Here is a 17,006-nt window from a genome sequence, read left to right as displayed (position 1 = left end):
GGGTGGGACCAGTATCCAGAGCTGCTACAACATATTAATCGAAAATGTTCAGCTTCCAACAAAAAATTAAGAGCCATGCAAAGAAACAAGAAAGTATGACCTATAACTAGGGAAAAAAGCAGGTAATAGAAACTGTCTGTGCAAACAACCAGGTATTAGATTCACCAGAAAAAGACTTCTAAATGGCCATCTGTCAACATGGTCACTGAACTAAAGGAAACCATGATTAAAGAAATAAAGGAGATGGTAACAATACTGCATCAAATAGAGTATCAACAGAAATAGAAATAACAACTCATCACTTATAAGAGTAACCCAGTAAGATTAACAGCTGATTTCTCACTGGAAACAATGGAGGCCAGAAAGCAGTGAGATAACATGTTCAAAGTGCTCTAAGGAAAACTGTCCATCAAGAAGCCTATATCCAAAAAAGCTATCTTTAAAAAATAAAAAGACTTAAAAGAAATAAAAATTTTCCCAGATAACCAAAAAAGGAAAGAATTCGTCTAGCAAACCCACCATACAAGAACTACTAAAGGAAGTTCTTCAGGCTGAAAGTGACCTCGGTGAATCCGCATGAAAAACAATGGGCACCAGTAAAGGTATCTGTGTAATTATGAGACAGTATAAATGAGTATTTTCTTTTTTAAAAACTATTTAAATAGCAATTGTTTAAAGTAACATGTATATAATGTAGGGTTGGGCCTGGAATAAATAAGAATGTAATATATGTATAATACATTTTCCAGTGACAGTACAAAGAAGGTATGTGGGAACAAAGCTGTATTACACTAAGGCAGTAACTTCAGATGGTAAAGTAATAATTATAACAATATATTGCTGGGGTTTAAGCATTAGCAAATACAATATGTATAACAATAATATTATAAAAAGGGAAAAAGAACACAGCTACACTAACATTTCTACATAGCATTGCAATTAAGCTATTGTAATCTGAAGCCGATTCTGGCTAAGTTATATGTGGTAAACCCTAGAGTAAACACTAAAATATATACACACACACACACACACATACAGTGAAAATATTATTAAAGAAGCTAAAATGCACAGACTATTAAAAATAACTATAATAATTTGCTAATGGATAGACAGGTAAAAAGACATGAAGTCTAACATCAAAAACATAAAATGTGGGAAGGGGGAGAGCAAAAATGTATAACTTTAGTATGTATTTGAAGTTATCAGCTTAAGATAGTATAAGATATTTTATGTAAGCCTCATTGGTAACCCATAAAGCAAAAAGATACATTAGATACACAAGAATTTTTTTTAGAAAGTAATCTAAACATGCCACAACAGAAAATCATCAAATCACAAAGGAAAAGAGCAAGAGAAGGAAAAAAGGAACGACAAAACAGTCAGAAGACACTGAATGAAATGGCAATATTTACTTTAAATGTAAAGGGACTCAATTCTCCAACCAAAAGACAAAATGGCTGGAAAAAGACAAGACTGAACTACATGTTGCCTGCGAGACTCAGTCAGCTTTTAGGACACGTGCAGACTGAAAAAAGGGAACAGAAAAAGATATTCCATGTAAATGGAAATCAAATGAAAGCAGAGGTAGCTATGTTTATAATAAAAGAAAATAGACTTTAAGCCAAAAACTGCAATAAGGTACAAAGAAAGTCATTACGTAATGATAAAAGTTATTCCAACAAGAGGATCTAACATTTATAAATATTTATGCACCCAACATCAGAGCTCCTAAATATATAAAGCAAATATTAACAGACCTGAAGGAAGAAATAATATATCAATACATCAACAGCAGGGGACTTTAATATCTCACTTTCAATAATGAAGAGATTATCCAAACAAAAAAAGTCAGTAAGGAAACACTGGACTTAAACCACACATTAGACCAAATAGACTTAACAGAACATTCCATCCAACAGCAGCAGAGTACATATTCTCAAGCACACATGCAACAATCTCCAGTATAGATCATATACTAGGCCATAAAACACACCTTAATGAATTTTTAAAAAGATCAAAATTATATGAAACATCTTTTCAGAACACAATGGTATGATACTAGAAGTCAGTTACAAAAAGAAAACTGAAAAATTCACAAATTAAGTACATATAAAACATCAAGTTATTGAACAACCAACGGGTCAAAGAAGAATTCAAAAAATATCTTGAGAGAAATGAAAATGGAAATACAACAAATGGGATGAATAAAACTTATGAGATACAGCAAACCAATTCTAAGAGAGAAGTTTATAGCAATAAATGCCTGCATTAAGGAAAAAGAAATATCTTAAATAACAACCTTATACCTCAAGGAACTAGAAAAAAGAACAAAGTTCAAGGTTTTTAGAAGAAAATAACAGAAAACAGAGCAGACGTAAATGAAGGATACTAAAAATATAATAGAAAGGTCAACAAAATTAAGACCTTTTTTAAAAAAAAGATCAACAAAAGCAGACAAAACCTTTAGCTAGACTTAAAAGAAAAAAAAAGAGGATGCAAAGAAATAAAACTATAAAAAGGAGACATTACAACAGATACCACATAAGCACAGAGGATCATAAAGAACTGAAAACAACTGTATGCCAAAAAATTTGACAATCTAGAAGAAGTGGATAAATTCCTAGAAACATACAACCTATTAAGAAGAAACAGAAAATCTGAACAGACTTGATTATTGTAAGGAGACTGAGTCAGCAATCAAAAACCTTTCACCATCCTGGGACCAGATGGCTTCACTGGTGAATTCTAACAAACATTTAAAGAAGAATTAATACAGTCCTCCTCAAATGCTGCCAAAAAACAAACTCATCTTATGAAGTCAGCATTACCCTAATACCAAAACCAGACACAAGAAAAGAAAATCACAGGCTAACATCCCTGATGAACATAGAAACAAGAATCCTTGACAAAATATTAGCAAACAAAATTCAACAATACATTAAAAAAATCCTACACCATGGTCAAATGGGATTTATTCCAGGGACGCAAGTATGGGTAAACATCCACTAGTTAATCAGTGTGACACACCTCATTAACAAATGAAGGCTAAAAATCACATGATCATCTAAATAAATGTAAAAAAAAAAAGTGACGAAATTCAACATTGATTCATGATAAAAACTCTCAACAAATTGGGTAAAAGAGAGAATGTACTCAACATAATAAAGGCCATCTGACAAGCCCAAAACAACATCACACTCAAGAGTGAGAAGCTGAAAGCTTTTCCTCTAAGATCACAAAGAAGTAAACAGTCTAAATGTTAACTAGGAATCAGTAATGGTCCATTCATATTACGACCTATTATGCAACCATTAAAAATTACACTTGGTGAGAATCTTTAATGACACAAGGAAATATTTAAGTGTAATCCTGATTAAGTGAAGAGATAAAAATAGATATGAAATATACACACTAAAATCTCAAGTAACTTGAAGTGTACATATACATTATATATAAGAAGGGGAACAAAAGTACAGAAGAAATAACATTAAAAAGTTTAGTCATTTCCACGATAGGAGTATGCTGACTTTTATTTTTTCCTTTAGACTTTTAGATGATTTCCAAATTTTCAACATGCACATTTATTTATTTAGAATCCATCTCGTCACAAAAAAGTAGTTGAAAAAAAGAAAGCCAACATTAACTACACTTATAACTGAAGCATGAGTCAATCTCCTAATGCTATTTGCCAAAGTGGAAAGTTAAGACATCACACACTAAGCATATTGCAGCAATGTTTACATTATCAAATAATTTCTACCTATCAATTGTATATTAATTAGAGTTCAGTCTAAATGCGTAAGGGCATACAGAAAAACTGAATGACATCAAAATAATGAAAAGATAAGCCTTCCTCCCAGTCCATCTGGCCTCTGATCTCATCTGCCCCTGCTTACTCTAGCCAGTGGTTTCCACCTTAGGACCTTTGCTTGGAATGTTCTTCCCTACAGAGCCACGTGGCTATTCCTTCACCTCCTTTCACGTCTTGATTCAAATGTCACTCTCTTAATAAGGCCTACATGTACCACCCTGTCTAACACCAAAACCTGCCCTCTGTCCTGCCACCCTTCACTTTGTTCCTTCCTCTTTCTCGGCAGCATTTATCATTTTCTAACAAACTACATTTAAAAAAGTGTCCATTACTTAATGTCTTTCTCCTCCTACTGCAAAGTAAATCCAGGAAGAGGATTTTGGTGGCAGTGGAACCTGCCGATTTGGTCACTGATATGTCAAAGGAGTCTGACACACAGCAGGTGCTCAATAAATATTTGTTGGATACATGCATGTACTAATGATCTGTCAAGGGACAGAGTCAATAACACAATCTCTAACAACTGCATCTACCGCTTAAAATCAGACAATTTTCTGTTGCATGTGCAGTCAAACAAAATATATGGCATGAGTTCTTAAAAGAAAGTTTGGCCATCTTTATCATTCCTCCGTGTTTCAGTTTGTGTTTACTGAAAACTTGCAGCCGACTTATTGAAAAAGTACCAATTTAATTTTGTTAACATTGTGCAGTACAGACTGTATAACCAGGGAAGCAAATTAAAAAGAATGTTTATGTATCAGGCCAAATATGTTGAAATGCTATACACAAGACCCAGTTCTGTTCTGGATTATTAAGCAAAAACAGCTTCTAAAATTATGTTTGCTGTTATTACATACTTATATACATTGGAACAGTTCATATCGAGAAAGTCCAAATCCTGATACAAATTTAATAGGTGATAACCCCCATAAATTTCGATTTCAACTGCTATTTTTTTAGATTGCAAATGCTCATTGTCCCACTAAGACAGCATTCTGGGAATAGGGAAGCCTAGCCAAATATCAAAGGCCTGGCCTATATTCTGAATCAATAACCACAGTTCAAACTGCCTAATATTGGAAATGGGACTCAATCAGAAGTTAATTCCCTGTGATTTCATAAATAACCAGACTATCCCTATTTATTTATTTTTAAAGCAGTTCTCTATTATTTTATAATGCTTTACTCTCAAGAGTTTGAGGTCTAGACCCCTTGACAGGGTCTCTACAACTCCTAAGTAAAACAGATCTCATAGAACGCAAGGGAAAAGGCTCCCCAAAGATGTTGTTCAGCCAATACCTCCGAATGACGTTCTACACTTCCAGTGTCTGATCCAGAGTGCTGCTCATTTACATCATCCTCAACGTCTGACCCTGAATCCCGTTCATCCTGTACTGGGGTAGCGCCACCATCATCTGCTCAAAAATAAAACAAAAACCCACTTAAGGTGTAAGATGGGTGACATCTACAACTGAAATGAATACAATGAATCAAGAACAATGTAAGAGCAAAGGTTACCACTCGTGAAGCATAACTAACGATGCTAAGTGGTGAACAAGGCAACACTATCATACTTATATGAATCATAAGCATCATAAGTATCACAACAATCATAACGTGTACTGTTGAATCATGTGGCAGCGAATACATCATTAAGGGAATATGACACTTCAGAAGTATCACTAAGGCCAAGTCAACAAACTGTAGATAACAGCGTGCACTCTATTTCGACCTTCTGTTAAAATAACTGAGTCTATTTTCTCCACGGCACTTACTTACCACTTTCTAATGTACTACGTAACTTACCAAGTTAATTCTGTGTAATGTGGGTCTTTCCTCACTTGAATGCAAGTGCCAGAAGAGCAGGGATTCTCGTTCACTGCTGAATCCCTGGAGCCCAGAACACTGCCTGGGACGTGATGTACAGGAAGTATTCGTTTATGAGCGAAGAGCACAAGGCACTCCAGTTCAGAAATAGTGTAACCTCCTTAAAGTAAAGCTTACACGACTATACTACTACAAAACGAACTGCTACCTACTTTTAACTGATACTTTAAAAATACAAAGCAAAGTCGTACTGAGGAATTTAGGGCTGTTGGAGGATGTGGGTAGACTCGGTTAGATGTTTAATAAAAATAATACATTTTTAAATGAACCAGACAACTACAGGAAAACCAAATAACTGTGTAAGAATGGAATTACTATCATACTAATGAGCTACTCTACTTGGCTAAAGAGTAAAGAATATACATATATAATATTTAATACTTTAATTATATAGTTAAAAGTTTTGAAATGCAACAATTATGCTCCAACGGTTAGAATATGGGGGAGAAGAGGGTACAGAAGAGGCTAAAATCTTGTCCCAGTGTAACAGGAAATCATTACAGAATGCCTAAAAATGATGCAGCAAGAGATAGGATAAATTAGGAATACAGAGGTAAACATCAAAAAGTGGCTAAAAGAATGAAAAAGTCAGGGAACTGCTAATTTTTCATGTCTTTCAGCACTTATATACACGTATTACGTATGACTTCCAAATAATTTAAAAACAGAAATGCAAACTGTCTTGAAAACTTTAGGGAAACGTTTAAAGCAGAACAGCAGGGTATGTTTGGAAATGTGCACTCATTACTATTCGCTGTCATATAATAAGAAGTGAACCCGAAACAGAAAAGAGGTTAACGTTTAGAAAATTATTTAAGCACTTTTAATTTAGAATACTCAGTGGAACTAGGACACAAAGGGAAAGCAAACTTAACGTTTTTATTTCCCACAAGGTCCTGTCTTATTCCGTCTTTGGATCTCCGGTTACTAGCACAGTATTAGCTCAGGGGGGGCCCGGTGTTTACTAAGTAAACAGGAAAGAAAGGAGAACATACTTCAGTGAGCAGAAGAAAGATCTCAAGGTGAAGAAAAGGCACAAAACCCACCAGTAAGTCTCAGAGGTACGCGCCTTAAAGTATTTATACAACTCAAAAATGAGGGTTCTACGCTTTTTTTTTTTTAACGGAAAAACTAGTTTGCACGCGAGACCAAACTAGTCCCAACTCAGAGTGAAAAGTCTAGACAGGACACCTCCCTTGGATTCTCGAAAAACACACTCAACTCCTGAAAAAAAAAATCCCCTATCAGGAGAGACCTTCCCCACTACTTTCCACGCAGTGAGCGCTAAATACATGGAAGTGGCTTTCCAAGTTCAGCGAAATCCCTCCCCGATTCAGAAGACGGCTGTCCCTCTAGAATCCCCTCTCCGAGGTTCTAACTGGGTCCGCAGCCGGCAGGCGGAAGGTCCGCGCTGGGCCTCATAGACCCCAAAGGGCCCAACCCGGGGAGGGAACGTCTCCGGGGCCTCCCTCCCTTCCTGCGGGGTGCGAGGTCAAGCTCCGCCGAGTGACCGCTCCGCCCCCAGCCCTGTCCCCAGGTCCCGGCCCCACCTGACTGGTCGCCACCGTAATATTCCGAGTCCATGGCAGGCGGCTCTCGGCGGGGAGTGTCTGCGCCCCGCGCCGCCCCCGTCACCTCCTTCCCGGCGCGGTGACCACCGATGGCGCGGCCCAGCGCTCACAGGCTCCCGCCCGATCGGAGGGTTTGGAGGCTGCGGAGAGGAAGACAGCAGTAACTGCAGACGCCAACACTCGGACCTAGATATTTGGGCGCAAAAGGCAGGACCCGGCAGGCCGGCCAGGCGTGTGGGTCGGCGCTCTACTTCCCAGAAACACCTCTGGGGCCAAAATGGAGTCTACCCGCGACCCTCAAAAGAACGCAGCGCGCAGGCGCAGTCGCCCCTCATTCGGCCAATGAGAAGGCGCAGCGGTAATGACGCACTCCAGGCCGGAAGGGAGACTGCCGGGAAATTGAGGGAGCGCTCTGGTGGCAAAGACTTCCCTCAGGGGAAACAGGTCTGTTCCCCGTGGAGATGATGATGTTACTTTATTGGTTCTCCGTCCGCGCCTTTGTTTCAGCAACTTCTGAGCTACTCTTCCGAGAAAATGAAGAACTCCTAAAATTAAATTTTCCACCATGAGCCAGCATCGTTCCCGTCATGCAGCGAGGCGCTCGATTCCCGCCCTGAGGACGGGAGGCGGTGGCGCATTGCACTCTGGGACTTGTAGTTCGGAGCCTGTGACTGGCCGGGAGGGTTGATGCGTTACTAACCCGCATGATCAAAAGGGCTCCTTGTCAAGGCCTCTTTCCTCCTTTCTTCTTTAGAATAACGAGGTAATTTCCATCTTAAGAAGCCATTTGGTCAACAATAAGAAGTACAGGGTTTTGCCGCCAGAAGGGCCCTCTGATGACGTCTTGGCAAGAGTGATATTGTTGAATTTTACTTGAGCCCTATAAGCTCCTGGGAAACATTGGTGGTTAAGAAACTTCCTGACCTATCAGTGTTCCCAGGATGGCTCACTGCAAGGAACATCCTTCTCCCTATCTCTTAGAGAAAACTCACTCTCCATTCTGAGTCCCATAAGACTTATAGATGACCCCCAAGGCCAAAGACCTTTCACCTTTCTTCTGAACGTGCTCATAAGGTCAAGCTCAGATCCCCCAACTTCCTGTTCACGCCTTTGCCACTTCAAAACTAGCTAAATACAGAAATAAACATTTTCTCTTCACCTGACTGATGGAAACTTCTGATTGCAAACCAATACCTACTATAAATCATCCACCTTTCTCCCTACGAAAGCCGGAGACAAAACTACCTTGCCTAGGCACTCTGACCTTCGTATCTGGAGTGCTCTCTCTATTGCAGTACCCCAAATAAAGTGCACTTCCTTGCTCGTTTGTTTTTGTCTTAAATAAAGAGGACAATGTTACTGCCTTTTGGTTGGAGGAGAGCCAGAGGAAGTGTAAGCAAATATCCCCCAGGAGGTGTAAACTTGCAGATATAGGGCCTTTTGTTAGTTGGCAAAGCATATATCTTGGCCTGAATCTCTGGGCATGTCTAGCCTGTTGTAAGGCCTCATGGGGGTGCCCTGAAAGGTCCACCTCCTATCTTGGAGTTGAGATATGTGGATTCTCTGATGCTAGCTCTGCTGTAAATTCTCAGAATGGCCTTAGTTAATCTACATCCCAGCGTTGATAATTCTGGAACCCTTCGTTAGCCAGTCAGAACATGCTGGCAGAACCCAGTTCTCGGCTCCAGAAAAGGAAACATGAAGGGAAGGAGGAGAGAGGGCTCCTTTCTCTCTGGAAATTCTCATTTTCTTGCAAGAGATTTCGTGGGCGTTCTTTCCCTGTTTAGGGGAAACCAGCTTTGAATTCCAAGTCTGACCTTTAGTTGAAGGGATGACTTCTCAGGCTGTTGCGAGAATCGTAAGAGCAAGGAATTAACAGTGTCTGGAACCAAAGGTACAGAATTTAAATATTCACTTCCTTCCATTTGGTAGAAGAGACACCAGGATCTAAGCCCTCTTTCAAAGTGAGTGCATGAGGGTGTACCCGTGAAAATAAGGCAAGGTGAGGAGGGCAGAAGTCCAGGAAGAGGTTCAGTGGGAGGGAACCCAGTGCAAATCCTGCTAATACAAGTGTTGTAATTTCACCAAAGGTACATGACAACAGCCATAAAAGTAATTGGGCTAAACAATACAATTACAAGAGAATAGTTGCTGAATTTTAACATAAAGATTTTAACTGTCCTGTTGGTTTGGAGAATGGAGAGGTTGAAGTAGACTGAACACACAGTAATGTGCTGAGCCCCAGAAGGCTGCAAGAAAGCATCAGATCTAGTTTTTGTACTGAAGAAGCCAATAATTCAGTGACACGGGGCACACTTTTGGAAATACACATAGAGTCTTAGTTAAAGTATTGCACTTATAAATGCAAGCACAGCTCCAGGAGAGTTTTCTAGAGCCCCCCCTTTCACCAGCCGGCTGTCCCTCAGAGCTCCCAGTGGAGAAATTCTGGAGCAGCACACATGTACTTCTCTGAGTCTTGGCTGCTTTGACATTTTTCCAGTCCTCTTACCTGACTCCAGCCCCAGCACAGCTGGTCCATGCTGGTAGGGGCAGAGAGACACCCAGAAGGGAGGCTGTTTTTCACACCAAGGATACTAAGGGCAGAGAAGAGAGGAAGGGAGAGGTGAGCTTGGAGCATTCCAGAACTCTCTTTCCCTTGACTGATAACCCAGAGACACTGAGTGCCCTTGGTGGATGTAGGATTTATTCTGCCAGACCCTGTCAATTGCTGAATGTGTCTGGGAGTTAAATGTCACATGATACAAGGAACAGTCCGGCACCGGCAGAGCTTCAGGCTGGGAGCTGAGACATCCGGGTTCTCGGTCAAGCTCTGAGTTTACTGTGTCAAATGAAGGAGTCTGAATCAGATTTCAAGTCTCCTTAGTTTCATTATTCTATGTCAGAGAAGCCAAGTCTCCAAGTCTGACCCTCCTTCCTGTGCTTGAGCCCATAGAGGGCGCTGCTGGTGAAGGAACCAGTGAAACAAGGGCGTTCTAAACCTGCTCCCCGGCTGTGTGTGCTGTTCTCACACATCCCGGCCTCACAGCTCACTAGGACACGTGCGAGATTTGTCCTGCCAAGTCGTCTGTGATAGTGAAAAGTGGGGCTCGCCTGAAAGCCCATTAATAGTGGATAATGAGTCACTACGTCAGTACCAAGGCACATCACACAGGCACTGATACAACTGAATTGGATCTTTAGCTCTCACGTGGAAGGATGGCCGGAGCATATCAAGTGAACAAAACAGTCATAGAAGACTACAAACAGCACAACTTTATTTATGTGAACAACCAAAACGGCAAACAAAAACCCAACCTAAAAATTTCTGAAATGAATAAAGTTGGGAAGGACTTTCCAACAAAGATTGAAAAGCCATAAAAGATTGAAAAATTTGGCCACATAAAAACAAAAACTTTAACCAACTATACTTCAATATAAATAAATAAATAAATAAATAAGCAAGCAAGTAAATAAATAAATAAAAACCTTAAAAGAATAAAAAGGAAAAGTAAAAACATGCATAGCACAAGCATTGCACTATTAGCAAAACCAAAAGGTAAATGATTAGGAAGTAAAAAAAAAAAATTTTTTTTTTCAATTTGTATCATAGACCAAGGGCTAATCTCCCTAATGAGTATAGAGCTGCTAGAAATCGATAAGGCTAATGACTCAATAGGAAAGTGGGCAAAGAATGTGACAATTCACAAAAGGGAAAATATTAATGGCTCTAAGATACAGGAAAAGATAGTCACCCTAAGATAAGGTCAAAGCAAATTAAAATCATATTGAGATACTATTTTTCACTTCTCAGATTGCAAAAATCTGATAACATTCCACTGGTGAGGCCCTTTCATAAGGTGCTGTTGGGGATATACTAGTACAGCCCTCTACAGTAAGCAATCTGGCAATATTTATAAATATTACAAATGCATATGCCCGTCCGCATAGCAATTTCACTTCAGAAAATGCATCCTACAAATATACTTGACTACAGAATTATTCACTGCAGCAAAATACTGGAAATAACCCAGATGTGCAAACAGGAATGATCACAAAATTATGATACATCTGTACAATGGAATGTTATGTAGTTATAACAAAAAGCAAGGAAACTCTCTTATGTACTGATACATAAAAAGATTTCTAAGCTGTAAAAAGATGCAAAGTGCAGAACAGTGTTAAGCTGTGCCATCTTTTGTAAACAGGGGAGGATAACATGCATTTGTTGTTGCTTGTAACTATATTTTTAAAATTTGAAAATTGTATAAGAAACAAACAATTGTATAAGAAACAAATTGTCTGTCGGGGATGGGGGAAGGAGGACAAGGAAAGATAGTAGGAATAAGCTTTTAAGTTTTTTAATAACACAGAACACTTACTCTTACTCCACGTGATAATTTTGTCATATTGTATCTGGAAAAATTGTTAAGCAGAACATTATTTAAAATGGAGCCAGGAAATTACAAAAGAGAGCTCTTATACCCTACTGCTCCATGTCAACTGCAGACCCAACAGAAAGAGGAGCGTCTTTGCATCTCCAGCAGGAAGGTTACTCTTTACTACCTAGCAGGAGGAAGGAAGGGTTTCTGCTTGCCTGGCAACAGCCCAGCCAATGAAAGATGGTCACAACTCAACCGATGAAAAGCCACTGTGCTTCAAACTCCCAGTTCCTTCCAGTGGACTCTGTTTAACAGCCCCTCCCACTTCCCTTTCTCCTCTGTTACAGAACGCTCGTTTCCTTTGTTCTCTAGACTTGCCTGTGGTTTGCCATAGAGTGCATGTCCTGAGTTGCAATTCTTTGCTGTTCCTGAATAAACCCATTTTGCTGGTGAACTAACTGGTGGTTTTATTGTTGTAGGTCAACATATCAAATAAGTTTACAGCCCCCTAATGGTTACAGCCCATAATTTGAAAACTGGAAGTGCTGGTCTCCTGTTGCCCATGGTGTAGAAGCTACCCAGACCAGTTTGCCATGGTTGGGCCGCATAGCTAGGCCCAATGATCCAGGCAGAGAGTTCTTCATGGATTCTGGTCTTGCTTTGTATAGAAACCGTAGATGTGTGCCCTGCACTGAGCAAAGCCTACCTCAGTGCACAATTATTTGTGTGTGGCTGAAAATCATTCAAGTAACAAAAGGAGTCTTTGTTTTTGTATCGTTTTTAGTTTGTTTTGGTTTGGGTTTGTGGTGAGCACCACATCACTGGAATGGTGGGAGCAGCAACTACTGTGTGTCATCAAGGGTTTCGCCTCTACAGATTCAGTGCAATCCCTCTCATAATCCCAGTGGCTTTGTTTTTTCCAGAAATGGAAAAACCCATCCTAAAATTCATATACAATTGCAAGGAACACCTGAAGAGTCAAAACAATCTTGAATAAGAATAAAGTTGGAGGACTTTCACTCCCTGATTTCAAAATTTACTACAAAGCTACATTAATCAAAACAGTATTGGCATAAGGATCGACATACAGACCAAATAGAATTGAGAATCCAAAAATAAGCCCCCATATCTATGGTCAACCGATCTTTGACAAGGTTGCCAAGACCATTCAATGGGGAAAAGAACAGTCTCTTCAACAAATGGTGCTGAAAAAACTGGTTATCTACATACCAAAAAAAAAAAATGAAGTTGGACCCTTATTTTACACCATATGCAAAAATTAACTCAAAATGGGTAAAGATCTAGATGTAAGAGTTAAGCTTTAAAACTTTTAGAAGAAAACATAGAAGCAAACCTATGTGACCTTGGATTTAGCAATGGTTTCTTAACTATGACACCAAAAGCATAGGCAAAAACAACAAAAAGAGGTAAAGTGGACTTCATTCAAACTAAAATTTCTGTACTTCAAAGGAGCACTATCAAGAGAGTAAAAAGACAGCCCACCAAATGGGAGAACATTTTGACAAATCATCTAGCTGATAAAGGCTTATTATCTAGACTATATGAAGAGTGCCTACAATTCAGTAACAAGAGGACAAACAGCCCGCTTCAAAATGGGCAAAGAACTTGAATAGACATTTCTCTAGAGAAGACATACAAGTGGACAATAAGCACATGAAAAGATGCTCAGTGTCACTGGTCACTAGAAAAAATGCAAATCAAAAGCACCATGGGATATACTTCACACCAACTAGAATGACTGTAATCAAAATAATAGAAACAAGTGTTGGTGAGGGGGTAGAAAAACTGAAATCTTAAACAGTTGTTAGTGGGAATAGAAAATGGTGCAGCTGCTGGGAAATAGTTTGGCCAGTCCTCAAAAAGTTTAAACATAGGATGATCATACGACCCAAGAAATCTTGATATGGATCTCAAAAACTTGAAAGCAGTGGCTCAAATGGATTCTTTGGGGATTTTTGTTGTTTGTTTGTTTTTTGTGTTTTTTTTAGAACAAAAGTTAAATTTATTTATTTATTTAATTTTTTATCGAAGTGTAGTTGACTTACAATGTTAGTTTCAGGTGTACAGCAAAGTGATTCAGTTATACATATACATACATATGTATTTTTTCTTTTCAGATTGTTTTCCATTATATGTTATTATAAGAAATTGACTATAGTTCCCTGTGCTATGGATTCTTTGTTTTCTAATACTCTTTTAATTTTGGAATAACTTCAGATTTATAGAAAATTTGCAAAGATAATATAGTTTTCATATATCCCTCATCCAATTTTCCATAATACTAACAACCTACATTACCATCTGCCGTTATCTTTGTCAAAACCCAGAAACCAACACTGATACATAGTATTAACAAAACTCTAGACTTTATTTAGATTTCACCAGTTTTTCTACTAATGGCCTTTTTTTTTTTTTTCTGGCCCAGGACCCCATCTGTGATCCCATGCTGCATTTGTCATGTCTCCTCAGTCTCCTCTGGTCTATGACAGTTTCCCAAACTTGCCTTGTTTTTCACAATCTTAAAAGTTTTGAGGCATCCTGGTCAGATATTTTGTAGAATGGCCCTCAATTTGATTTGTCTGATGTTTTTCTCAGTGTTAGACTGGGGTTACGGGTTTTGGGGAAGAAGATCACAGAGGTGAAGTACACTTCTCATCACAGCACATGAATATGACACTTCACAGAGGATGTTAAACTTGATCACTTGGTGTGTTAGTCTGCTAGGGCTGCTGTGACAAACACGACAGACTGGGCAGCTTAAATAAAAGGGATTTATTTTCTTACAGTTCTGGAAGCGGGAAGGCCAAGATCATCAGGGTAGCAGGGTTGGTTTCTTCTAAGGATTCTCTCCCTGGCTTGTAGATAGCCACGGTCTTCCTCTGTCTCTGCCTTGTCTCTCTTCATGTCTCTGTCCTAATATCTAAGGGCATCAGTCAGGTTGGATTAGGGCTCCACCCTAATGACCTCATTTAACCTTAATTAATTCTTTAATGGCCCTGTCTCCAAACACAATACATTCTGAGGTTTTGGGGGAGATAAGGTTTTAACATGCATTTTGGAGGCACATAATTCAGCTCATAACACTTAGTTAGGACAGTGGTTTCTATGTTTTTCTAATGGAAAGTTACTTTTTCCTTCTTCATACTTTATTATTTGGAAGTGAGTCACCAAGTCCAGTTTACAAGAGGAGATGTGTGGAGTTCTTTGATCAAGAACAATCTGATCCAGCAATCCCACTCCTGGGCATATATCCAGAGAAAACTCCAATTTGAAAAGATGTATGCCCCCCAGTGTTCATAGCAACACTATTTGCAATAGCCAAGACATGGAAGCAACCTAAATGTCCATCGACAGATGACTGGATAAAGAAGATGTGGTATAGTTATACAATGAAATACTACTCAGCCATAAAAATAATAAAATGTCATCTGCAGCAACATGGATGGACCTGGAGATTATCATACTAAGTGAAGTAAGTCAGAAAAAGACAAATATATGATATTACTCATATATGGAATCTTAAAAATGATATAAATGAACTTATTTACAAAACAAAAACAATTCACAGACATAGAAAACCAACTTATGATTACCTGTAGGGGAAGGTAGTGGGGAGGGATAACTTGGGAGTTAGGGATTAGCAGATACAAACTACTGTATATAAAGTAAATAAACAACAAAGCCCTACAGTATAGTATAGGGAACTATATTCAATAGCTTTTAATAACTTATAATGAAAAAGAACATATGTATGTTACTGACTCACTATGCTGTACACCAGAACATTGTAAGTCAACTATAATTCAATAAGAATTTTTAAAGTACAATCAGACAAGCAAGCAGAGGATTGCCTGGCAAGTTCTTTCCATTTGTTCAGTGTCTGTGCAAGAACCATAGCTTCAGGTATCAGAACAAATATTGTCAATATCATTGCTCCCTGCCCAAAAGGGGCTGCAGTTTCACTGGACATCCAACCTCACAGTCCTGAAACAGTTATGGTGAGGATGGTGTAATTACCAGAAGCACATTCATCACTCAAGTGCATGGATCTGAATCCTGGTTCTATCACTTTCTAGCTTGTGACATGGGAAAAGTTGTGTAATGTCCCTGTTCTTCTGTGTCCTCATCTGTAAGTTAGGGGTAATAGTAGTGTTTATATCATAGAGTTGTTATGAGGAGTAAGTGTGTTTATGTTGTAAATAGTGATTCCGGGGACATAGTATATATACTGGTCATTATTATTATCAGGCACTTGGAAGATACAAAAAAAAATCTAACATATGATTCTTACTTGTAGAAACTTACAATCCATCAGGAAGCCCTACTCTGAAAGAAAAACAAATACATGCTGACAGGTAAATTACGCGATTTGAGTCACAAGTGCCATCGAAATTAAAAGGTCGTCAAAGTCAGAGTGAACTGTAGCAGTCAGGGCCAACTTCCTGGGGGAGGAGTATTTGAGCTGATATTTGAAAGACAAAGGCAGATTTGGATGGGAGAGGCATCAGGTTTCATCACGGTGAGTTAATTAGTATAACAACAACCAATGTCAGTAACTTGAGACAAAAAAATTATTTCTTTCTCTTATAAATGGGTAGTGGGGTCGGTGGTGGGGTGGAGGTGGTTTTCTGCCTTTAGGAGTCATTCAGGAACCCAGGCTCTTTTCATATTGTGGCTCTGCTATCCCCTGGGGCCTCAGAATCCACTGCTATGCATGCTATTAGCAGCCAAGGGGAGAAGAAAGACAGTGCGGGAAGGCACCGGAGGTTTTAATGGGCCAGGCCTGGAAGTGAAACATCCTACTTACTCTCATTCAGAGGCCAATCCAAATTGTGAGTGAGGCTGGAAAGGGTATCCCAGCTGCAGGACCAGGAGGAAAAGAAACTGACCTTGGTACACGCAGAGATTTCCAGCCCTGGGAGAAGAAGTCCATCCTGTGGGGAGAGTGTAGCTCAGTGGTAGAGTATGCGCTTAGCATGCATGAGGTCCTGTTCAATCCCCAGTCCCCCCATTCAAATAAATAAGTCAATAAATAAGCCTAATTTCCTCCATCCAAAACAAAAACAAAAAATAAATAAATTGAAAAAAAAAGAGAAATCCATCCTAATGTTTCTTTTTTTCAGAAGTAAAGCTTCTCTCCTTGGGCCTCTCCCAAGAGCTGGACACAGTATTGTTATCATCAGAATCAGCGTCATCAGCATCAATTCCTGGTTTATTGAGTTGCCACGTAATCAGGTTTTGCTTTCTCCTTGCATTCCTTCAACATCCCCAGGGCAATCAAATTAGTCACTGGGATGCCATTGATCCTGGTCATGGGGCAGAGGTCCCCATGTTTAT

General features: G+C 39.2%; 1 protein-coding gene across 4 annotated transcripts in view; it reads right to left on the bottom strand.

Annotated features, from left to right (window-relative positions):
• Positions 1 to 7,590, bottom strand: part of IWS1 (interacts with SUPT6H, CTD assembly factor 1) — a 39,550-nt gene extending 31,960 nt beyond the window's left edge. For 2 of the 4 annotated variants that reach the window (XR_004190165.2, XM_072960797.1), the window contains exons 1-2: positions 7,249 to 7,590; positions 5,111 to 5,226 (exon numbers count right to left, since the gene is read on the bottom strand). Coding sequence is in view for 3 of the 4 variants with exons in the window: in XM_072960797.1 (XP_072816898.1) it covers positions 5,111 to 5,226; positions 7,249 to 7,282 (150 nt within the window). In the remaining variant the exon portion in view is untranslated. The remainder of the gene's footprint in view (positions 1 to 5,110; positions 5,227 to 7,248) is intronic. The other 2 variants (XM_006196077.4, XM_015238866.3) reach the window with 1 other exon arrangement.
• Positions 7,591 to 17,006: the final 9,416 nt, after the last annotated feature.

This window comes from Vicugna pacos, chromosome 5, assembly GCF_048564905.1.
Source record: "Vicugna pacos chromosome 5, VicPac4, whole genome shotgun sequence".
Taxonomy (NCBI): domain Eukaryota; kingdom Metazoa; phylum Chordata; class Mammalia; order Artiodactyla; family Camelidae; genus Vicugna; species Vicugna pacos.
Note: the sequence above shows the minus strand (reverse complement) of the source record. Positions and strands in the feature narration are given on the sequence as shown.